Raw genomic sequence first — 25,485 nt, 5'->3', positions numbered from 1 at the left:
TATTTCGCTCAGCGGGCACACGTGAGAGTCAGCAGCACGCCCGCCAACAATAAAGAGGCCTATTAGGGCCATCAATCAATTAACTAACCCATATTTTTCGCTGCCCGTCCAACGTTACGGTTGGCAGGTGGACGAATCAGCCAAGCAGCCTTTGGATTTTTGAGGGAACCTCATCCACGGGCAAGATGAGGTTTCCGTAATTAGATAAAAACAAGAAGAATGTTTTGACATAATTTTTATTGTTTATGTTCATGTGAGGGGAGTCTTATATGGAGACATTTTTTCAGATTTTCAAAATCTTTATTTTTATATTTAAATTTGTCAGCTCTCTGCCTTCTTCAGGGAGCTTTCAGTGCACGCTCCCCCACACCCGTGCAGACTTCAGCGCTCACCCTCCTCAAGCCCCCACCCCAGCAGCGCTGAGCCTTTCAGCGCGGGTTTCACACCATTAATTGGCCGGCTAGCGTGAAATCACGGTTGGGGGCTGATCGCGGGCGGCGGACTGTTTCCCGGCCGCTCCCAGGCCCACCCGCTGCACCCGTCCAATGACCCAAAAATCCTGCCCAATAAGTCTGGAATTTAAAACTAGCTGCAGTAATCCTGCTGGATTGTCACCTGGTTCACCAATGTCCTTTAGGGAAGGAACTCTGTCATTCTTACACAGTCTGGCCTCTATGTGACCCCAGACCCACAGCAATGTGGTTGATTCCTTAACTTCTCAAGGATATTAGGCTTGGGTAATAAATGTTAGCTTTGCCAGTGATGCTCACATCCTGTGAATGAATCCAAAAAAAATCCTTTTTTTGACTTGGCTTTTGCTCTGCCAGCTATTTGCTGAATGGAAACATTGTGCTATTGGAAAACTCAATTGTTTCGACCAGATTGTGAAAAGCACAGCTCAGTGGAATCTACCCTCAGCCCATGGCCAGAGTTACACCATGTCAAACAGAAGACCCACATTGTGGCTTCTATTAGTTCATGCTGACCCCTGGTTACGTAGTGTCCTTCAAATAATGACTGAGTGAAGACAATCCCGCATTTTACACCTCACCTCACACTCACTGGACATGGGACTGGCGTTGCAAGCCTCTACCCTTCCCCCCATCCACAGCCATCCTGCCCTTCCCCAACCCGAGACCCACACAGAGAAGCATTCTAACCACAGGATCCTCCACAGAGGAGCATTCTGGCCTCCTTACAACATCCCATGCCTGAGCAACATTTTAGCTTTGCAAACCCTCCCTCAGTGTGTATTTTTTTGTTCTCTGCTCACTCACCTCTCTATCTCTTGACTCTCAGTCTTCACCCTTTCCTCTCTTCCTCACATTTTTAATCCCACCATCTTTATCCCTCTCTCCATCCACCACTACAGCTTCACCCGCTGCCATCCTTTTCCCATCTCTTCCATTCCCCTGTTACCCTCTTCATCAGATTTCTCTCTGCTCCTGGTAACACCCTGCCCTTTAATCCTGGAACAGGAGGAGGCCATTCAGCTCCTTGGGCCACTTCCACTATTCAATTAGATCATGACTGATTGATATCATAACTCCAGCTACTCACTTTGGTTCTGTAACCCTTAGCAACTGACTAAAATAAAATCTATTAACAATATTTTAAAATTTCAATAGACTTCTGCCTCAACAGCTTTTGACGGGTCAGAGTTCTAGACTTTTACTGTTCCGTTGTGTAAAGAAGTGCTTCCGGACATCATGCTGAACAGTCTAGCTCTAGGAACACGAGTGGCCCATTCAGTTATTCAATTAGAACATGATTCTTCTGTACCTGAGCTCTATTTTTCTACCTTTACTCCATATCGCTTGATCGACCTAGCTCATACAAACCTACCATCTCAGTCACAGAATCACAGGCCTGTTACTGTGTAGAAGGAGGCCATTTGGCCCATCATGTCTGCACCGGCTCTCTGAGCATTTTAACTTAGTGCAAGTCTCCTGCCTTTTCCCTGTAACCTTGCACATTGTTTCTATTTAAACAATCATCCAATGCCTTCTTGAGTGCCTCAAATGAACCTGACTTCTCTAAACCCTAACTACTTGCTGTGTGAAAAAGTTTTCTCTCACCTCGCATTTGCTTCTTTTGCAAAACACTTTAAAACTGTGCCCTCTGGTTCTCGATCCATTTGTAAGCAGGAACAGTTTCTCCCTATCTACTCTGTCCAGACACCTCATGATTTTGAAAATTTCTATCAAGTCTCCCCTTAGCCTTCTCATCTCCAAGGAAAACAGTCCCAACTTCTCCAATCATTTCTCATAACTGAAGTGTCTCATCCCTGGAACCATCCTTGTAAACCTCTTCTGTGCTCTCTCCAATGCACTCACAGTTGTGTAAGCTCAAATTGGCCAAGCATCCACAGTCTTTCATGGTGGAAAGTTCTAGATTTCCACCACCCTGTGTATGAAAAAATGCTTACTGATTTCACTCGTGAATGGCCCAGCTATAATTTTATAATTGTGCCCCTTTGTTCTTAAAACCTCCAGAAGAGGAAATAGTCTTCTCCATATCTAGCCCATCAAATCCTCTTAGCATTTTACATACCTCAAACAGATTACCCCTCAATCTCCTAAACTCAAAAATACAAGTAATATTTAAGCAATCTGTCCTCTTAATTTACCCATCCAAAATCCTCCATCAACCTAGTCGACCTAGGATTTGACTGCTCATGTGCAAGACCACTGGAGATTGATTAGTATGAAAATAATTCCCGTGTAAACATATCACAACTGTAGATAAGTGAGAGAAATCTCCAAATCCTCTTCCTACACAGTTTGACTCTTGAAACTATGTTGCTATGTTGCTAGTACAACAATTATCTATACAGCATCTAAACACACACTACAATGAACAAGATGAAGATGAATGAGCTATGTGCACTTGATATACAATGATGTGGTCGAATAGATCTGCTCAATACCCGAGGCTCTATTTTTGCTGTGTTGGCTGAGAAGTGTCTATATGGGACTAACGTTGGTGGGTCAACTAATGAGATCATGTTTCAGTGTCCATCTTTTATGAATACATGTTTTATTAAAACAAAACCATTCTTTTGGGGATCTCGAACTTTAATTGGATGCTAGTGAGCCCGCACATTGAAAATTGGTTCTCTAGATGGATGGATCATGAGATTGTGTGACTTTACCTGACTGAGTTAAAATGGTTGAATTATGATGACAGGTTACTTGGACTAGGTTTGCATTCCCTCGGGTATAGAGGATTAAGAGATGATTTACTGAGGTGTTAAAGATTATTTAAAAGGTTTATGGGGTAGATAGAGAGAAACTATTTCCTTTGATGAGGGGAGTCCAGGAAACAAAGCCTTATAATTAAGGTTGGGCAGTTCAGGGGTGATGTCAGGAAGAACTTCTTCACATAAAGGGTAATGGAAATCTGGAACTCTCTCCCCCAAAAAAACTGTTGTGACTGGGGTGGGGTGTGTCAATTGAAAATTTTAAACAGATTGATAGATTTTTGTTAGGCAAGAGCATTAATGTTTGTGGAACTAAGGCAGGTAAATGGAGATAAGGTACAGATCAGCCACAATCCAACTGAATAACCGAACAGGCTTGAGAGGCTGAATGGCTTCCTCCTCTATCATAGTATATTTACAGTGCAGAAGGAAGACATTCAGCCCATTGAGTCTGCACTGGCTCTATGAAAGAGCATTCCACCTAGTACCACTTCCCCGCCTTATCCCCGTAACTTTGCATATTCTTTGTTTTCAGGTAGCAATCCAATTCCTTTTTGAATAACTCAATCGAACCTGTCTCCACCACCCTTTCAGGCAGTTTATTCCAGACTCTACCCACCCTCTGGGTGAAAAAAAAAATCCTCACATCATACTTACTCCTTTTGCCAATTATTTTGAATCTGTGCCCTCTAGTTCTTGATGTTCTCTTGAGTGGGAACAGTTTCTCACTATTTACCCTGTCCATACCCCTCAGGATCTTGAATATCTCTATCAAGTCTCCACTCAGCCTTCTTTTCTCCAAGGAAAAGGGTTCCAACCTCTCCAACCTATCCTCATAGCTACAGTTCTTTTTCGCTGGATACAACTAAAAATATTCTGGATGAGCAGCTGAATAGTTGCAGGAGATCAAAGCTGTGAATGCTGCATTAACTAAAATGTCCAAGACTGAGAGCAACTGAATTCTGATACGCTAGGTAAATGGAACAGAGGTAAGTGAAGTTGAATCAAATCATGATCTGACTGAATGGCAGAACAGGCTCGAGGTGTTTATGGTTTACTCCTGTTCCGATATAATGGATTATCCATTGGATACAATCTCAGATCGATTTTCTTCTGCTCTCTGGTATCATCTCTGCATAGTTTGGTGTTATTATCTATCTGGGTACTATTAAAAATTATGCACTGGGCATAAACTAACATTCCATAAATCTTAAGATGAAAGCAAAATACTGTGGATGCTGGAAATCTGAAACAAAAACAAAAATAATTGGAAAAACTCAGCAGGTCTGGCAGCATCTGTGAAGAGGATGTTCCTCTCCGCAGATGCTGTCAGACCTGTTGAGTTTTTCCAATTATTTTTGTTTTTATTCCATAAATCTTACTTGGCATGATTGTTGGCCATTTTTCCATGTCAACAGTTACCAGAGTAATACCAACAACAAACAAGTCCAGGTGAGCTAATGTTGGGGGGCAGGGGGCAGGTTTAATGGAAAGCTCTTCTTTCTCTTCACTGTCCCAACAATGGTGGCTGTCAGGGGCAAATTTGGACTGGTCACTCCCTAGGTCGCATCCTGATCAGAGTGGGAAGTTCTGCTCTGATCATTTCTAGCAAAATTGTCAATCTGTTCTTGTAGAAGTGCTTCCATTGTGCTTACAACATCTCGAGCATACATATAGCAGAGGATCCCCCAACCCCACCCCACAATCCCAAGTGTCTGAACCCACTAAGGCTACTCCGTATTACACCAGTGTGGCTCCTATCATTCCCTGGCCTGTCTCAGGGACATATTGAATTGATCCTATTGTCATCTTGGACAAGCACAGTGAAACATTAAAGACAATTGGACAAATGTGTAACAGGGAGCAATTTAAAAGGCTATGGTGAAAGAGCAGGGGAGTGGGACTAATTGAATACCTGCACCAAACAGCCAGCACAGGGACAATGGACTGAATGGCCTCCTTCTGTGCTATATCATTCTATAATAAGGAGTGCTGGATTATGGATTTATCCTTAAATTTGACTGAGGATCTTCAGTTCACATGGTTTTCGCCTCTCCTCCCCATTTCTCCTGTCTCACCAAACACTCAGTACTCAGGGCTGCTTCTGTCTTCACACTGCTAATGATGACCCAAATCCTCACTGAGACCACGTCATCACAATATGTTGACAGCCACTCTGCATCAGTGGAAACTCTGCTGCCATTTGCAAGAGCTGCGGCTGTCTGCTCACTGAATACATCACCAGCTCGGTAGAAGTATCCATTATCCTTAACCTCATGGGTTCCAGGAACCACCCCTGTGCTGCACAGATGACGGGTGAAGGTAAGTGAGGTCTCACCTTTATTCTTGGCATCAGACACCCAGGCATTTCTCACAAGGAAATGTGCAATAATCAACGCTCTGAATCACATTACTAGGCACTGACAATACAAGGAGCTCAAATATTATCAACAGAGTGAAAGGAGTTGCCACTATTTCAACATCATGTGAGCCCTAAGCTGGGTTGTGGTTGTCTCCTGAGCCAACTTATACCATTTGTTTCAATAGTCATGCCTGGTAACACCTGAGTAAACAGGTCTGCCGGGCCTCAGTTGGTAGCTCCTGAGTCAGCATGCTGTCAGTTGACTCCAGGATCTTGAGTCCAACATCAAGACCCAAAATGCCATCGCAGTACCAAGGAACTGCTAAACTCTTGGAGCTGCAGTTTTTTGGATGAGATGTTAAACCTGAGATGCTATTCTGTCTTAGGCATGTGGAAAAGATCCCATCACATTTTTTCAAAGATGAGCCTTTACTGGTGTTCTGGACAATATTTATCCCTCAACCAACAGGCAATCTGGCCACTATCAAGTTGCTGTTTGTGGGATCTTACTGTGTGAAAATTGGTTTCCATGTTTTCCACATTACAGCGGTGGCTACCCTTCAGAGAGCTCGCCATTGGCTGTAAAGCTCTTTGGAACATCCTGAGGCTGTGATAGGTGCTATATCAATGCAAGCTTTTTTTTAACTCATATCATGCCCATGTGAAATGATTCTCCCCAAATCGCCTTCTGATTCTTTGACTACTCTGTAATAAACTTCCAGGCAGGTTTATTGTAAGAAACAGTGAATTTTATTTACAGAGCTCCTGATGTAGCTACAGGCTTGAACCGAGAGCAAGGCAGGAAGCTCCACCCCTAAGGTTACCCATGCTTAGGGCTGATGCGTCTGTACAGTCACATGATCCCCATAACAGTATGAAAGGTTTAGCTTACAATTACTACACACTCCAATGAGTGGCTACTCTGATTGGGGCGTTTGATCAGGAGGAGTATGAGAGGCGAGCACAATTCTGTCCTCACCCATATGTGCACAGAGTCCAATAGAGGTCACTAGATTATTTTGTAAGACATGAAACCAGGGCCAGAATTTCCCTTCCTGCCGTCCGAGGAGTCGGCGGAGAACACATTGCCTTTGATACTCGCCGCCCTGCAGCATTTAATGCTCCTCACTTGGGAGGAAGTCCTGCCTCATAGAGGCCAGTAGTTCTCTAGTCCCAGCAGTGCCATAAGCTGTAGTGGACAGGACTGGGACAGCCAGCAGTCTGCAAAGCCTAAGTCCCAGGAGTCCAGGACAAGGTACGTTTTTGGGATCTCTCGGCGGGGAGGGGAGGTGAGGCACAGAGGAGGCTAGGACTGTTGGTGGAGAGGCTGGTGGGAGATGAAGCACCCGCAGTAGCCAGACATTTTGAGGGGGGTGCCTGATGTTAAAAGGAGGCTATTGATGGAGGCATCCTCCCCCTTACTTCCCGAGGACCAACATTTCGGGCTTCCCCCACCCTGCCCCTGAACTATTCCTGCCAGCCTGAAAATTGAGACCGGGTGGGAAATGACCCTTAAGTGATCAATAATTAGCCACTTAAGGGTCTCAATTGGGGCAAAGGCCTCACCCATCCCATCTAAAATTGCTAGGGTTAAGGTTAGGCTTAGTGTTAAGGTTAGGGTTAGGGTTAGTGTTAAGGTTAGGGCTAGGGCCCAATTGATGCTCTCCACTCAGCTAAAATCAACTAAATGATCACAGAGCAGGGACTGGATATTGCTGCGTGCTAGTTTATATAATTCCCTGTCAGATGAAGCAGAGATTAACCAACATCTGGAACAAAATTGCGGAGACGAATGGACGGGTGAGAGCCCAGTGGGAAGGCCATCCAAAGAATTTTACGGCCACTCCCTGCCTACAGGTAAAATTCTGCCCGATGTTGATGTTTTTTCTCCCCTTCCTCCAGGGTTAGGGGTTAGGGGTTAGTGTTAGTGCTAGTGCTAGGGTTAAGGTTAGGCTTAGGGTTAGTGTTAGGGTTAGGGTTAGTGTTAAGGTTAGGGTTAGGGCCCAATTGATGCTCTCCACTCAGCTAAAATCAACTAAATGATCACAGAGCAGAGACTGGATATTTCTGCGTGCTAGTTTATATAATTCCCTGTCAGATGAAGCAGAGATTAACTAACGTCTGGAACAACTTCCATCCTTTTAAAAGAAAGAACTTTAAAACAAATACTACACATGAATAAACTGGTTCCTCCTTAGCTTTACTGGCAAATGAGATGTCAAGCTGATAGATTCACCTCAGTTTAAATGGCAGAAAATGAGCCATTTACGTATGTTGTCAATCACCCTGCCAGGCAAATAAAAGAGGCAGCACATTAAAGAGAAAAAGGAATAAATTACATTTCTATAGCACCATGCACAACCTTGGTATAACCCGAAGCACTTTACAGCCAGTGGAGTGCTGATAAAGTGTAGTCACGAGGTTAATGTTGGAAACACTGCAGTCAACTTGGGCATAACAAACTCCTACAAACAGCAATGATTTTTTAATCAGTGTCATGAAGCTATTAATGTGTATAATATTATTGGAAATTATTATTTCTTTTAAATAGAGGTTTAGTCTGTGGGTGTGTCTTTGTTAGTCTTAATTAGATTAAAGCCTGATGTAAACGGAGAGGTAAAGGTACATTTGCATTTTGTTGAATAGAGCATTCAAGAAGGGGAGTGAAATCTTGCACCTAGCTAGGAGAGACCAAGCAATATGTTTATATTACTAATACAATTGGTACGATGAAAGAGGCTTTATTGTTGGAAGAAGTGAAGTTCAAAGGGGCTGGTGATACAATGAGAATTTACATTCAAAAAGATGTGCTGGGTATAACAGAAAGCAGTTTTGTGTGTGCAGTGCAGAGGCATGTAACATCAAAGCAACTGTAAGCCTACAACTGTCTGCAAAGGAACCAAAGTGAAAGGAACCTCATTTTGAATTTGTAAGGTGCAAATGCTTCGCCTGGTGTCTGTTTAAAGTCTATGGGTTGCTGTTGCCTTAGTGGAGATTAGTTTGGGAATTTGTTAAAACGTTATGATAATAGTAATTTGTAGCCATGTGTATATGTTTAACTTGTGTAGATTAGTAAATGTCTCATGTCGTTTGATATGAAAACCTCTTGAGAACTGGTGGTCTTATCCCTGAATTTAGAGCTGCAACTCAAAACATATCACTTGAAAATATAGGCTATGACAGTTGTTTAAAGTTTCCCTCTGGGATTTTAAATAACAGCCTCTACCAACTGCTGTGTCATAACAATCAGGTTGAGGGATAAATATTGGCCAGGTTACTGAGGATAACTCCGCTGCTCTTCTTCAAAATATTGCTAATGGATCTTTTATATCCGCCCCGGAGGGAAAATGGGACTTCAATTAACGTTTCAATTAATTAAGGGTCAGTGTTGGGACACTTGTGCTTCCTGATATATACTAATGATCTAGACTGTGACGTTCAGGGCATGATTTCAAAATTTACAGAGATTGAAAACATTGTCAACTGTGATGAAGAGAGTCTTGAACTTCAAAAGGACATAGACATGTTGGTGGATTGGGTAGACAAGTGCCAGATGAAGTTTAATGCAGAGAAGTGTGAGGTGATTCATTTTGGCAGGAAGAGAGTATAAAATAAAGGGAGAAACTCTAAAGGAGGTGCAGGACAGAGGGACCTCGCTGTATATGTACATAGGTCATTGAAGATGGCAGGGCATGTTGAGAGAGCAGTTAATAAAGCATATAGTATCTTAGGCTTTATTAATGGGGCATTGAGTAGAAGAGGAAGGAGGTCATGTTGAACTTGCATATAAGACACTAGTTAGGCCTCATCTGGAGTACTACGTCCAGTTCTGGGTGCCAAGCTTGAGGAGGGATGTGAAGGCATTGGAGAGAGTACAGAGGAGATTCACAAGAATGATTCCAAGGATAACGAACTGTAGCTATGAGGATAGATTGGAGAGGCTGGGACTCTTTTCCTTGGAGAAAAAAAGGCTGAGAGGAGACTTGATAGAGGTATTCAAGATCCTGAGGGGTATGGACAAGGTATATAGTGAGAATTTTTTCTCACTCAAGAGAGCATCAAGAACTAGAGGGCACAGATTCAAAATAATTGTCAAAAGGAGTAAATGTGATGTGAGGAAAAAGGTTTTCACCCAGAGGATGGTTGGAGCCTGGAGCAAACTTCCTGAGAGGGTGGTGGAGGCAGGTTCGATTGAGGTATTCAAAAGGGGATTGGATTGCTACCTGAAAAGAGAGAATGTGCAAAGTTACAGGGATAAGGCAGGGGAGTGTGATTAGGTAGAATGCTCTTTCAGAGAGCCAGTGCAGACTCGATGGGCCGAATGGCCTCCTTCTACACTGTAAAGATTCTATGATTCTGTCTCCGCTGAAAGACGACACCTCCAACAAAATTATTTGGTAGGTATCAAGATTACTACTGGCTGGAGAGATACATAGTTGACTTGGTGCTTCAGTTTAATTGCTAATGAGATCCTCAAGGATGTGACTGGCCATAACATTCCCAGCAAACTGTACTTTTTATCCTGTGCCTCAGTGTCTTTAGAATGGACTGCAGTAAGATAGCCCTTCTATAAAAATAAAACTTGCATTTATATTGCAACGTTAATATAGTAAAGTGGTTCACAGGAGTGCTAAGCAGTAAAATTTGACCTTGAGCCACATAAGGAGATATTAAGGACAAGTGAACAAATGTTTGGTCAAAATGGTAGGTTTTAAGGAGCATCTTAAAGAAGAAAAGAGAAATAGAGAGATTTAGGGAGGGAATTCCAGAGTCCAAGCTTAGTGCACAGCAACCAATGGTGGAGTGATTAAAATCAGGATGCACAAGAGGCAAGAATTGGAGGAACACAGATATCTCGGTGGGTTGTGGAGCTGAAGGGGGTTGGAGAGATAGGGAAGGGTGAGGCCATGGACAGATTTGGAAACAAAGATAAGGTTGTCATTCTAGAAATCTGTTGCATCAATGGAATGACAATCACAGAAGCTCTGGAAAGTGTCACCAAAACTCAAATCGATCACCATTCAGTTAAATAGACTGAATAAACAAATAGAGTAGGCAATCAGTTGATGCAATCAGATTAAATTAGTGTGTAAAATTCTACGTTTGTAAGATGAGTGTGCCGATATAATCAAAATATCCAGCTTGTCGCCATTACCTGTATTGTGTGTGGGGTGGAACTGAAGATTTTTTAAAGTTGCTCCCTTGACCCTATTCACACTGACATTGTAAATGGTTTCCTGGCCTCAGATAGTGTACCCCTTATTCTCAATCATTGGCCATTTCAAAATACCCATCTGACCTCTTTGCTCTTTCCAATTACCATCCACATCTCCAACTTTCCTTTTGTCTTCAACGTTCATGAACATTTCACTGGCTCCCAAGTCCATGGCCATCACAGTTCCATATTTGAACCTGTGTGATCAGGTTTCCACTCCTGCCACACTGCTGAAACACCCCTAATCAAAGTCACAAATGGCATTCTCTGTGCCCGTGATAATGGTGCACTAATTCTTGTTTGACACTGTTGACCATACCATCTCTCCTCCAACATCTCTCCTCCATTGTCCAGTTCTGTGTCATTCCTCCACCTGGTTCCACTCTTACCTATCTAAACATAGCCAAAGCGTCTCCCACAATGGCTTCTCTTCCCACCCCTGCACCATAACCTCTGGAGACCCCTAGTGATTTGTCCTTGGCCTATCCCTATTCCTTGTGTATGTGGTGCCCCTCATGGAGATATTATCCAAACATATAGGATCTGCTTCAGCGGTACACTGGTGACACCCAGCTCTAACTAACCACCACCTCTCTCAACCCCTCCACTATCTCTGTGCAGTCAGGTTGCTTGTCTAACATTTAGTTTTGAATGAGCCACAGTTTCCTCCAGTAAAACATTTGCAAGGATGAAGCCATAATCTTCAGTCCCTGACATAGACAGTTTGAGTATCCATTATCCGAAATCCTCGAGGTCGATCACATTTTGGATTTCAGATCATTTCAGCTTTCGGATACGGTGTATAGGACTAGGACAGTACAATGGCCTAAGCCTAGGCTAGCTATAGTCTAAAGTCAATAAAATGGCCAGAAAAGTAAGATGTATCACAGAATAATAAATACAGGGTACCTGTAATAAGTTCCCACCCGTGGCGCTGTGCTTGTAGGAGAGGGTTCAGAGTGTCGATGTACAAACAACTAGTCTTCCCGCACTAAAGTTCGGGTTCAGTCAACGAGGTTCATGTCGGCTCAGGTCAGGGACTTCCCATGCTAAAGGTCAGGCGGGGTCAGCAAGGTTCTTGTTGGCTCAGGTTGTGTTGGCTCAGGTCAGGGACTTCCCGCACTTAGGGTCAATGAGGTTCAAAAGAAATGTGGTTTTTGGATCTGTTCAGTTTTCGGATTTACAGATGAAAGGTACACGACCTGTACCTTCATCATCAATTCTATCTCCTCCCCATAAAATGTCTCAGATTGAACCAGATTGTTCACACAGTTCAGCCCCAGGCTTCATATCTTCAATGTCGCAAAGACTGCTACATAACATTGCCTTTTCTGAATGCCCTCAGCTCATCTGCTACACAGCCTCATCCATTCATTTGTCATCTCAATACTCTCCTGACCAGTCTGCCAGCCACCACCCTCTGTAAACTTGAGCTCATCCAAAACTCTGTTCCCCTTATCTTATCCTGCACCAAGTCCCATTCACCTGCCCTTAGTGACCTACATTGGCTTCTGGCTGCCCTAACACCTCAAATTTAAAATTTTCATCCTTGTGTTTAATTTACCTCAATAACTTGCCTGTCCTTATCTCTATTCCATCTTCCAGACATAAAAATTCCCCAGAACTCTCCCTTCCTCCAACCCTGGCCTCTTCTGCATCAATCCTCCACCTTCCTTCACCCATTGGCAGCCACACCTTCAGCCACAATCTGGAACGGCTTCCCCTAACCCCTCCTTTCCTTAAAATCTGCTTCTTTGACTAGGCTTTTGGGTGTTGTCATTGGCAACGGTGGCTGCATCCTTCCTTCTACATAAGATGATGGACGTGCAGCAAATCCATTGCGGATCGGGTAGCTTCATATGGTGCACTTTTGCTGATGGCTGTAGAAACCAATCGATGAGAGGCAGGCTCTGCCACAAGTGAGGTGGTTAGCAGGTATTGTAATGGGGCTTTTGGTCACCTCTTCAGATATGTCCTTTGGTTCAGTCTCCATTGATCGGGCCTCTCTAATTCACTTTGTGAAGGTTTTCTATATTAAAAAATGCTCTTTAAAAAAGTTGCTCTTTAAAGGCAAGTTTCCACTGGATGGTTGAGGATTTTTAATTTAGTCAAGTAAAGGGATAATGGCATAACCAACATTAGCAACAAGCACTCCCAGGTCAGCTACAACAGGGGTTAAATGCTCTGGCAACTGTGTCTGGACAATACATCTTAATAGCCATCCTCAATAAGAGCATCTATTATTTCACCGGCTTTCCTGCGCAGTCTAATGAGGAAGGATTTAGGACCCAGCTATTAGCATTTTTGTGTTATGTAGTCATGGCCACAATGAACTGGTTCACTCCACACTAAACTCATTTCACTTAGAGCTCTAACAGTGCAGAAGAGAGAGAAGGCTTTATCCCATTAATCTGGGTTAAATGTAAATTCCAGATGAAAGAACAGAGTGTTAACTTTCTGGTGCTACCCAGTGTCCATTCTGAAGCTGGTTCAAAATACCACAGTCTCCTTTTAAGGTCGTATGTTTGTATGTAAAATTCATTTATTAACTTCACTGGTTACCAGTGCTCCTGGTCCCTATTTAGTCTTATACAATGGAAAATAAATATTCTTGTTGTACCTGTTCTCTAAGCCGTTCTTGCTGCCCTCGGATTGCCGTGGCGTGTTGAGGGTACTTGTGCTTCAGATGATCAAGAAAGGCTTCCCTCTTTCTTTCCATGTCCGACTTCTGCATGCCAGTGAGGGCCTCCAGGCTTTGCGCCGCAATTACCGTGTGCCGCCTCTCCGAGGTGTGAACGAGGCCCACGTTGGAAAAGCGTCGAGTTCCATTTCCCAGGGTCCTGTACTCCCTGGGGTATTCAGCATCATCGGCAGAGATCATATGCGAGCTGGATTTGTCTGAATCTAGGGGAGAATAAGAGGGCATGCGTAAACAACATTCACATTGTCATAAACCTGGTTAGACCACAGCTGAAGCACTGTGTCTGGTTCAGGGCACCATTCTCGAGGAAGGATGTCAACGCCCAGGAGAGGGTGCAGAGGAATTTACAGAAAGGCACCAGGGATGAGGGACTTTAGATGCGTGGAGAGTTGAGAGAAACTGAGATTATCCTCCTTGGGTTGGAGAAGATTAAGGGGGAATTTAGTAGAAGAGTTGAAAATGGAGGGGTTTTGATAGGTTAAATAGCGAGGAACTGCTTCCACAGGCAGGAGGTAATTGGAAGGCATGGATTTAAGTGAACTGGCAAAAATGCCAGGGGGGAGATGAAGACGATTTTTTTAACGCAACAAATTGTTGTGATCTGGAATGCATTGCCTGAAAGGGTAGAAGCAGATTGAAAGGAAATTGAACAATTCCTTAAAAATGAAATATGTGCAGGGGAATGGGACTAATTGGATAATTCTTTCAGAGAACTGCCACCAGCATGATGGGCTGAATGGCCTCTTTCTGTGGTCAATGATTCAATTACAGCAGTGATCACACTTCATAAGTACTTAATTTGCAGTAAAACTGCTTTGAGACACTCTGAGGTGTGTTGGAGTGAATGGTGGGCACCCATCTTCTGGCTGATGTCTGCCCGCTTTTCCTTCCATAAGTACTTTGGTATGGTGTTCATTAGGTCAATCTGGTCTGACAAATTGATTGGTTAATGGACTGACTGACTGATGGATCGCAGTAGAGTCACTGCCCTCAGGGAGAATGTTCAAATTGTGAAAGAAAGTTTCTAGTCCAAGGCAGAACAAGAGAACTTTCTCCAAGTAGGTTATCCTTTATCAACAGGGAGGGAGGAGAGGCTTCACCAGACTGGTGGTTGCAACCTCTCTCTTCTAGAAATTTAGTTCTACCCCCTGGTAAACAGTAGGAAACCCTCGTACTACAGAGACAACCCCTGACCCCAGTTCCAACATCATCTTGGAACATCTTACTATCCTCATTATCCAACATTCAATGCTCACTGATGTTTTGCCTCAAGCCAAATCAAGTTTCTTCCTTTTATATATAATTGCGGTTGTAAATTGCTGACTAAATATAGATCATCTCTCTGCTGCACTCACAAGCCTCATGTAACACCATTTACTGGCACATATCTCTCTTTTCCCCTTACCAATCCATTCCTGGTCTGATATTAAACCAGCCACAAATTCACCCAGCTCTGCTGCTCCATAATCCTCACATGTAAAACCCTCCCTCCCTGCGTCTGGAATGTTCTATTAGAGGATAGAGCTGTGCAATTTCTACAATTTCCCAGAAGTAAAGGATCTGCTGTGAACAGGATAAATTCACAATCCCTACGGGAAATCAAAACATGTTTTAGCTCAGGTCTACTTGTAAGGCTGTGGTAAAGTCTTCCTTGTACAGAGCTGGTTTGTGTTCGTCTATTCATTAGAATTGAATAAGAAGAAACTGCTAGAAAGACTGAAAGTACCATCTTTAAAAAATTCTGAAAATGAATGTCATCTGAGAAGAAGTTAACATAGAAACACTTCTTCGGAACTCAACAAAGGGGTCTACCTGAATATTAACCTCTCCTTTCAGAGGCTGATGGGTTGGCTGTCTTTTGGCTGATGCGTGTCCATTTGTATAGAATAAAAACAGAAAATAGCAAGCCAGGCAGCACCTGTGGAGAATGAAACAGAATTAACATTTCAGACCGATGACCAGAGTTTTGATGAAAGGTCATCAACCAGAAACGATAAACTCTGTTTCTCTCTCTTCAGATGCTACCTGACCTGCTGAGTATTTTCAGGATTTTCGGTTTTGAGTTCAGATTTCCCGCATCAGCAGTATTTTGCTTTTTCATTTACAGAGTTCTAGCCCATAGTTTCTTTCAGCTCACAATTCAGAATACATGAATACATTCCATTACACAAATCCATGACTGCCTTGAGCCAGACAGTCACACAGGTTAACACAAGCCCATTATGCAGAACCAGACCATCGTTTCCTCGGCCCTGTTATGTATTTATTTTGACTAAAGTAGCAGGATTTCACAGAGCATTGCATGGTTTCAGGAGATTTCTCTCTCCATACAAGTGATTTGGCATTAAAATAATAGAAGTTGAGGCTGTATTAAGAATTATGAAACATGGAGCAAGGGCACAGAGCTGCCAGAAAGAGCTGACACGGCAGGCAGACCTGACTGTGGGCATGTTGAGGATAAGAGAATTGATTTATGTTAAACAGGTGAAGAGAAACGCATTATTCACACATGCCCAAGGTCTGTACAACAATTTACATTTTTGCAGCGGTCCTCATGGAGAGAGTAACAGCTGAGTCTTTTACAGCAGGATTGATGTCACTCGGGCTAAGAAGATTGGAGGAAGTAACACAAAGTCAAGGAGCCTTTTGAAAACGGAATGGGGGACCAGGGGGAACATGGGGCAGAGGGATTCTGGGAGGGACTTTCAGAGGATGGGGCAACAGCTGCTGAAAGAATGGGTGGAGGGGGCAGGAGTGGGGAGCTGGGGTCAGACCGGTGGAGGGAGGGAAGGGGAGGCGGGTGTTAGGTGGGAGCAAGGCCATTTCCCAGTCATTTTCCTTTATTCTCCCTTCACCCGATGCAGGGTCGATGCCAAATAACTCCTCTAGGTGTCAGCACACGACCTCCTTCCTCCAACCATCCCACCCTCCCATTGGTCACCAACAAGTCCACCCCCAACTTCCCACACCAATAGGAAAGTGAATAGATTCTCATGATCTGATTGGATGATCCTTTGACCATCAGTTTGATATTTTAATAAACAAAACTATTCGAACACAACGTATGTATGATTTATTTTTCCTGGGTTTTTCTGAAGATTCAAGTTTAATTTCTGGAGACTAGGGTGACCCTGGAGGGCTGGGAACCCAAGAATGCTCATCCTGAGGATAGCAGCTGGTAATTGTTGTGTGTTGTGGAATCAGATTTGAATAATACTCATTAAATTGGAGCAATTTTCTTTTTATCTGTACTTTTATTTAGCAGCCACACTGTAATCTACTGATTCAATTCGGATCCTAGTAGCCTTTCTAGATCCTGTACATTCCAGCCAGGAATTACCTCCAGGAAAAAGCAACCCACTTGATCAGCACCCCATCCACCACCTTTAACATTCACCGCAGCACACAGTAGCAGCTACAAGATGCACTGCAGCAACTCGCCAAGTCTCCTTCGACAGCTCCTTCCAAACCCACAACTGCTACCACCTAGGAGGTCAAGGGCAGCAGACATGTGGGAACCTGCATGTTTCCCAGCCCTACACCCCCCCCCACCACAATTGCACACCATCCTGACTTTAGAATATATCGCTGTTCCTTCACTGTCACTTGATCAAAATCCTGGAACTCCCTCCCTGTTAGCACTGTGGGTGTGGGCACAGACTGCAGTGGTTTAAGAAGGCAGCTCACCACCACCTTCTCAAAGGTAATTAAGGATGGGCAATAAATGCTGGCCCAGCCAGTGATGCTCCCATCCTGTGAATGGATGAATAAAAAGTTCAGCTCCATCTGCTGGATACAAGTGCAATTACACAACACTGTATTCAATCAAGACTCAAATATATACATAGTAGTTACTCAGTATTTACAGTGCAGAAACAGGATATTTGGCCCAACTGATCCAGGATGGTGTTTATGCTCCATACCAGTTTCCTCCCACCCTTCTTCATTTAATCCAATCAACATAAGCTTCTATTCCTTTCTCTCTTATATGTTTAGCTAACCTCCCCTTAAATGCACCTATGTTATTTGCCTGAACTGTTCCTCCAGTTGCCATTCTCATTACTCTTTGGGTAAAGAAGTTTCTGCTGAATTCCCTATTTGATTTTTTAGTGACTATCCTACACCGCTGGCCCCTCAACTAGAGGAAACATCTTTGCGATGACTATCCTGTCAAAGTCTTTTATAATTTTAAAGACCTCTATCAGGTTGATCCCTTAGCATCTTTTTTCTAGAGAAAAGAGCCCAGACCTGTTCAGTCTTTCCTGATAATGCACTGGGGGAGGATGAACAAGACAAGGGAATGCATAATAAATTGTAGGATACTGCAAAGTGTAGAGGAACAGAGGTACCTTGGAGTGCATGTTTACAGATCCCTAAAAGTAAATAGAAAAAGGGTTGTAGAAAGCACGTCGTTTGCTTTCTCTTACTGGGCAAGGCCTAATGCATAAGAGCAGGGAACATAGGAACAGGAGCAGGCCATTCAGCCCACCGAGCCTGCTTCGCCATTCAATTAGATCATGGCTGATCATCTACCTCAACACCATTTCCCTGTGTTATCCCCATATCCCTTGATGTCATTAGTCTCCAGAAATCTATCAGTTTCTGTCTTGAACATGCTCAATGATTGAGCTTCCACAGCCCTCTGGGGTAGAGAATTCCAAAGATTTGTCACCCTCTGAGGGAGTATGTGCTAGAACTGTGTAAAACACTAGTTAGACCACAGCTAGAGTACTGTGTCCAGTTGCGACAGGTTACTGAGGAGATTTACGAGGGTGTTGTCAGGAACAGAGAACTTTTGCTATGAGAAGAGGTTGGTTAGGCTGTGGTTGTTTTCTTTGGAACAGAGGAAGCCGAGGGGAGATTTAATTGAGGTGGATAAAATCATAATGGGCCTAGATAGAGTGGATGAAAGGACCTAAATTCTGGGATTATCTCCCTACCCCACCCTGTCCCTACCTCTCTCTCCTATTTTAAGTTACTTCTTAAAACCTATCTCTTAGACCAGGCTTATGGTCATTTAACCTATATCACTTTACATGCCTCAATGCCATTCTTTCAAATAAAACACCCGTGAAACACCTTGGAATGTTTTATTGTGTTAAAAGGCACCAAACAAAAATAAGTTCTTGTTGTCGTTTAGTTCTATAGGAATGTTATTGATTGGTTGTTGACATATTGGCTTTGAGAGAAAAGATGCTGGTTGACAAAGTCAAGGTTAATCCAATTGTATAATAAAGAGTCTGTCAGCTTTCTGATTGGCCATTGGGAAGCAATGCACCTAGAGGATGAACCAATGGGTGGTGTGTAGGGGTAGGATGGTTAGAGGTGGAAGGTTAAGTGGTGCTTCCTCCAGGGAGTGCATCCAACTGGAGTTACCAACCCTAGACATCATGTAAATGGGGAACAATTAAACAAGACTATTTGCCTGTCTGTATCCTTACATTTCATGATTATAAATGGCTATGGACCACACCAGGGGCATTTACTCATGAATAACTGGAGATGAAAGAGATCATTGAGGAAATAAGGATTATATTCTTTACATATCACTGGTTAGGCTTCACCTGGAGTATTGTGCCCAATTCTGGGGATTACACTGTAGAAACAATATCAAAGGCTTTGGAGAGGGTACAGAGGAGGTTTGCCAGGATGATCCCAGGGATGAAAGGGTCAATTATATGAAGCCACTCACCATCCTGAACTAGAAATATATCGCTGTTCCTTCACTGTTGCTGGGTCAAAATCCAGGAACTCCCTCCCTAACAGCACTGTGGGTGTACCTACACTACATGGACTGCAGCGGTTCAAGAAAGCAGCTCACCACCACCTTCTCAAGGACAACTAAGGATGGCAATAAATGCTGGCCTAGTCAGTGATGCCCACATCCCGTGAATGAATAAATAGAAAAAAGAAACTGGAGAAGCTAGAATTGCTCTCCTTAGAGCAGAGAGATTTAATGGAAGACCTAATAGTAATATTCAAAATTATGTGGAGCTTTGAGAGAGCAATTAGAGGGAAATCTTTTCCTCAGGTTAAGAGGTCAATAATCAAAGGTCAAAAATGTTAAATAATTCACAAAGTAAAGGTGAAATGAAGAGAAATTCCTTGATCCACAATATACTAAAGGATGGTGGAAGCAGAATTCAGTCGAACCTTTCAAAAAGCAATTGGATATGCACTTGAATGAACTACTCACTTTACAGGGTCATGGAGAAAAGATAAGGGCGTGGGACTAAATTAGACAGCTCCTTCGAAGAACCAGCACAGGCCTGATGGGCTGAATGGCCTCCTTCTGTGCTGTAAGATTCTATTTTCTGAAAAGAGAAGCAAGTTAAGTTGCTTCTGCTGGGCTGCGATAAGGTGGGGAATGAGAATTTACACTTCAGCGTGACTGAGAGCATCACCGCTACCAGCTCTGGCTCTGGCTGGTACAGTCCTGGAGATAAGCATGAGAAAGAACAAACATTGAAAGGTCCACATTATTTTGCTAAAGTTGCTCTGCCTCTTGGTACATTGGTATAAAATTTAGTTTGATTTTAAATTCCATTAATGTTTACATCAAGTCATTTTTCTTTTGCTGCCATTCATTCCAGAATTGCAAACTGGCTACTTCGGCAATGAACGTTAACATTGCAGAGAAGAATAGTTGCAGGACGCTGCCTGGATCTACTTGTGTCTCAGTAGTTTAGTGTCGCCAAGTCAGGCTGGGTGTTTTATCACATGATGTCCAGTCTCATACCACCCCACCTTGTCAAATAGCATCCTTCCGCATCCAATTTTTTTACAACAAATAAAGTAGTCAAAGAAAATTAATAAAAGATGCATTTTTAATATGTTTTTTACCCAGGTTTCGATCACCGTGACCCCGGCCAGAATGTTACGCCCCGCGGGTGGGCGCTCACCCAACCTGATCGGACGTGAAACAGCGTGAGATGATGTCGGGCGGGCGTCCCGATGTCATGGCGCACTCACACGAGATTTCGCTCGGTGGGTGCGCGCGGCAGTCGGCAGTGCGCCCGCTGACAATTAAACGGGCAATTATGCCCATTAAGGATGAAATTAACAGCAATTTCACATGGCCCGTCCACATTTACAGTTGGCGGATGGGCCATTCTCCCAGGCGGCATTCACAGTTTTTGGTCAAACCTCGATCCAGGGTGGGATAAAATCTCTGTGGGGAAATTTTAAAAAAGAGATATCTGGGGACAGTTTTTTTTTTAATGAGGTTTGCTTTCAGGTGCTTGATTGTGCTGCATGGACATTTTTTGGCAGCGTTTTTGTCATTTCTTTGATCCTGTGGAGGTTTGCAGCTCCCCGGGGCAGCTGTCTGCCTTCAGGGAGCTCACTAGAAGTGCTCACCCACACCCTCAGTTAGATCAATGCCTGTCCTCTCCCCGCTCCCACCCAGGCAGCACTGAGCCTTTCCCAGTGCGGGTTTCATGCTCGCTGGCTGTCAATTGGCCAATCGCGGTCAGGGGCCAATTGCAGGTGGAGGCCCATTTCCCGTCTGCTTCCGGCTTCGCCCATCACGCCCGCCCGACGAATAAAAAATTCAGGCCCAGGAGATTTATCTTCAATTCCTAGAGACTTCTGGACATCCCTGGACTGTTGGCAACCTAACAGCACCTCGACACCTTGGGGTAGTGACTTGTAGAGATTGAACCCCGCGTCTGAATGAGTGGGCTTGATGCTCACCTGATATTGAGCACAATCTCACTTAAATACCACCAGTGAGCTGCAGACACCTACTAGGAGTTGCCAGGCTACTCGATGGCGAAGAAGCTTCTATATCAGGTCACTGCGTTGCTGTCGTTGGAACCTGGTAAGTATTTAAAGGGGAAGCAAAAGGGTGGGGAGGAGTGATGTGGTCATTGGGGGAGGGGAAGAGACAGGGAATGTGTCTATCAAGTTGGGAGGGGGTGGTGGATGTGGTGATCCGGGGTTGGAGGGAGAAGGGGTCAGCAATGGCTCATGTTTTTAATATAGAACTGGGGGACAATACTCCTGCAAGCAACCATTCCCCCAGCTCCACATTCAGATAAGTGTTTTTTTAAACTTAAATTTTTGCTGTTAGTCATCAGGGGTCCCTTTAAGGACTACCCAGTCAGCCAGGCCACAGGTAGGCCTGGTGTCAGAGTGTGGCTCGAACCCATGACCCTCTGACTCAGGGGCAAGAATTCTACTTCTGAATTGAGGTGGAAATCCATGGACGGAGGGTTGGAACTGCAGCCTTTACCATGTTCAGGGCTAGTGACTGTGACTCCTCTTCACGCAATGGCTCAGAGTAGTACATTTACGGGGATAAATTAGATCCAAACACCAGGCACCTGAGGTTCATCGACCATCAGACTCTTTGGCTGTTATGCAGAGGTCTGTGCCTTTCACAGCTCATGCCATGATCATTGCATTCTCTAAATGTTCACATTGAACAACCACCTGGAGAAAAACAACCACCTTTTAAGCTACTGCTGAGAGCTATTTGGAGGTCCTGTGATGAGTCAATGCCAGGCAAGGGTGGGAGAAGCAAGTGTCTGCAGGTTATTGTAGCTTTTCTATATTCCCTTCAGCCCTGATATCTTTCTCCTTTTATTTTCCTCCTCAGTTTCTTTGCTGGAATTGAGAGAGCACCCAAGCAACATGTTGAAAAGAAAGGGGGTTGTCGAATGTGATGTTGCTACCATTGAAAGTAACACAGTGTTCTTGGACTGACTGGTCTGTGTACAAACGTTTATCTTTGTTCGATGATCTTGAAAGAACAGCTTTGTTGGAGAGTATTCCTCCTCTTTGTTGAAATTATCTAACAATCTTCACGCCAAATATTTATTTACCCCATCAAAAAACCCTTCAATTTCATTCAACACTTAAGCCTCTGCTCTTATATCAATACAGGCTCTTCTTATAGCTCTGCCTCAGTCCTGGACAAGATGTGAGAAAAGGCTGGTACTTTGATAGACAACCTTTCACTCAGCCCCTTTCCCTATTGCGACTCTATTAAACTGATATTACGGCCATTGATTCCTTTGAATTTTCCTCTTATTCACTCCAATTTTCAAATATGCTGCCCTACACATTCTTCCTCTATCCTACTTTGGCCTATTTTGGCTCCCAGTTAAGCAACGTTTTGATTTTAAAATTCTCAGCCTTGTTTCAAGTCCCTCCATGCCTCACCTTCTCCCCATTTCTGTAATCTTCTCCAACCGTACAACCCTCTGAGATATCTGTGCCCCACTGACTCTGGCTTCTCGAACATCCCCAATTTTAATCAACACCATTGACGGCTGTGTCTTCATCTGCCATGGCCCTATGCTTTGGAATTCCAAGTAATTTGGTGTCAAATTTTGCTTTATAATGCTGCTGTGAAATGCCTTGGGACATTTTCTTATATTAAAGGGGCTATATAAATACAAGCTGCTGTTGTTGTTGCATTCCCTCAGTGTTGAAATTGAGACTCAATCTCACCACCTCCTAACACATTATTTCCAAGCAGAGTGGTGGAAGCAAATTCAATGGCAACTTTCGAAAGGGAATTGGATAAATACTTGAAAAGAAAATAATTTACTGGGCTTTGTGGAAAGAGCGAGGGAGCAGGACTAATTGAAGAGCTCTTTCCAAATAAGCCACATAAGGACAATGGGCCAAAGGCAGTGTTCCCAGTAAATCTTGGTTGTGTGGGGCCATTTTTTTTCCAATACGAAGTAATTTTAAATTCTTTTGTGATATTAACTGTTGAGGAACAAAGCCCACAGGATGCCTTCCAGCTGCTGCACAGTTGTGTGCATGTTTAGTGGGAACATTAGCCAAATGTCCTCCTTATTTGTTGTGTAATCCTATGATTTAACTCCTATTTAGTCACACCAACAATCAGCGAGAACATACAAAATCATGGATTAAGGAAAGGCCATCCTACCTATCAAACCATGTCCACTCTGTTCCACCATAGACTCTACTCCATCTACCTATTCTACCTCTGTGTATAAATCTCTCTAATCCCCAAAGATGATCAAGTGAAATTCCAGGATATTCTTCCAATCTTCACATCTCCACGATTCAATGCTGGTCTGTCCCCCTGCAACAAGCATTCCCTCTCTGGTCCAAGCACCCAGTGTACCTCATGGAGAGTTTCACCATCTCAGAGTACGGGCACTTTTAACACTACAGAGGATGGACCAACAGGGGATATCAAGGTCTCTGTCCATCAGCTGTATATCTTCATAGGAATAATTAAAGATTAACAAAACTGCTGGCATTGTAACCCATGAAACTGTTGACTGGAGAAGCTGCCATTGGGTTGAAGTCAACAGTTTCATTACCATTAAGTTAGGAAGCCAGTCCGAGGCCAGAGCTCATACAGCTGAGCCCAGAGCTGCTCCAGGGAGTAACAATCCCTCTACTCACCAAGGGCAAGGATAAAAGGGGAGAGAAATACTGAGGTCTCTCTCATGATTAAGGCCAGGCGTTTAAATTACTCAATACCGTTCTGTAAAATCTCCCCCACAATGCCCAAAAGATGTCTATCTAGCTCTTTATTGTAAGAGGTGTTTCAGCATTAACTTATTTTGATGGGAGTTAGTTCATTTAAGAAGAAAATTTTCTTCAACCTTGAAGTATTAACAGAGAATGAGATAGAATCTACACCACAGAAACAAGCCATTTGGTCCAACTGGTCCATACTGGTGTTTATGCTTCATATGAGTCGCCTCCAATTCAGTTTCATCTAACCCTTTTAAAATAACCTTCTATTCCTTTCTCCCTCCTATGTTTATCTTGCTTCCCTTTAAATGTTAAATGTATCTATGGTATTTGCCTCAGCTTCTCATTTTGGTGTGGATGGTCATTTTCAACCAGTCCTTGAGTTCTGTGCTCACATTCTACATCAAATTGGTTCTTATTTATTGATGCCTTTTACAACGGAGAAATCTGGTGAAAGGTGAAGGTTCATAGTGCAGGATAATATGTTGAAAATGGGGGGGAAAAGTGAAGGTGAGGCAAAGAATATTTTTAAGAGCTTTTCGAACATTAAAGACTTAAATCGTGCTCTCCCAATAATAATCCTCATTCCACTGATAAAATCAGGCTCAGTCCTTCAACTCCATTTGTCCAGAAATATTCTTGTCCCTCTCCTCAAAACTCTCCAGGTTTTGTGATTTCAGGTGTACAAAACAACCCAAACATATACCTTTGTAATCTACCCAAAGTTAACAGAACCGCTCCAGATTTATAATCACAAGACTTAGAGTGACCCTTTTTCTAAACCTGTTGCAATTGCAATGCAGAAAAATTCACTGGAATAAAGCCCTAGCGATTAGTGTACTGACTATTCAAAGAAATTTGCTCCTGTGCTTAAGATTCCAACAAACAAAAATCAGCCCTTTTCAAAAAGTCTGCTTTCCATTGTGGTGGTAGATACCTATCAATTTTCCGAGGTCCAGCAGGGAATTATAAACTTAATGAAGTCATCAAAAGGTGTTAGAAATATGTCAATCTGTCTCGCAAATCTACATTCAGAGCAGTGAGATATTCAGAACTTGCCTTATGCTACATTTATTACAGAGCTATATTTGTCATTAAGGTGTCAACATTAGCTCAGTTGGTAAGATTCTCACCTCTGAGTCAGAAGGTCATGATTTTAAGCACTGCACTTGAATACCAAATCCTGGCCGACACTTTCAGTGCAGTACCAGGGAAATGCTGCACTATTGGCTCTGTGATCTTTGGTTTGAAGCTTTAAATTGAGGCCCCTTTTGCCCTCACAGGTGAAGGTAAAAATCCCGTGACATTATTGTGAGAGCCGTTATACAAATTGTATTTCTTTCCCCAATTGCTCTCAGGTTGCTATAATGACTGTACAATTATGAAGATAGATTTTCCATAGTGTTTCTTGTGACATCAGGATGTCCCAAGGTGCTTAGCAGCCAGCGAAGTACTTCTGAAGTGTAGTCACTGTTGTAATGTAGGAAATGCAACAGCCAATTTGCGCACAGCAAGCTCCCACAAACAGCAATGAG

General features: G+C 43.3%; 1 protein-coding gene across 7 annotated transcripts in view; it reads right to left on the bottom strand.

The window, feature by feature from the left end:
• The window catches only part of srcin1a (SRC kinase signaling inhibitor 1a), a 382,976-nt gene that overhangs the window by 287,893 nt on the left and 69,598 nt on the right, over window positions 1-25,485 (bottom strand). For all 7 annotated transcript variants that reach the window (XM_078529401.1, XM_078529403.1, XM_078529405.1 and 4 more), the window contains exon 3: window positions 13,400-13,683. In XM_078529401.1, the coding sequence (XP_078385527.1) occupies window positions 13,400-13,683 (284 nt within the window). The remainder of the gene's footprint in view (window positions 1-13,399; window positions 13,684-25,485) is intronic.

This window comes from Cetorhinus maximus, chromosome 25 (genome assembly GCF_964194155.1).
Source record: "Cetorhinus maximus chromosome 25, sCetMax3.hap1.1, whole genome shotgun sequence".
Classification (NCBI taxonomy): domain Eukaryota; kingdom Metazoa; phylum Chordata; class Chondrichthyes; order Lamniformes; family Cetorhinidae; genus Cetorhinus; species Cetorhinus maximus.
The sequence above is the reverse complement of the archived record's forward strand: the minus strand, read 5'-3'. Positions and strand labels throughout refer to the sequence as shown.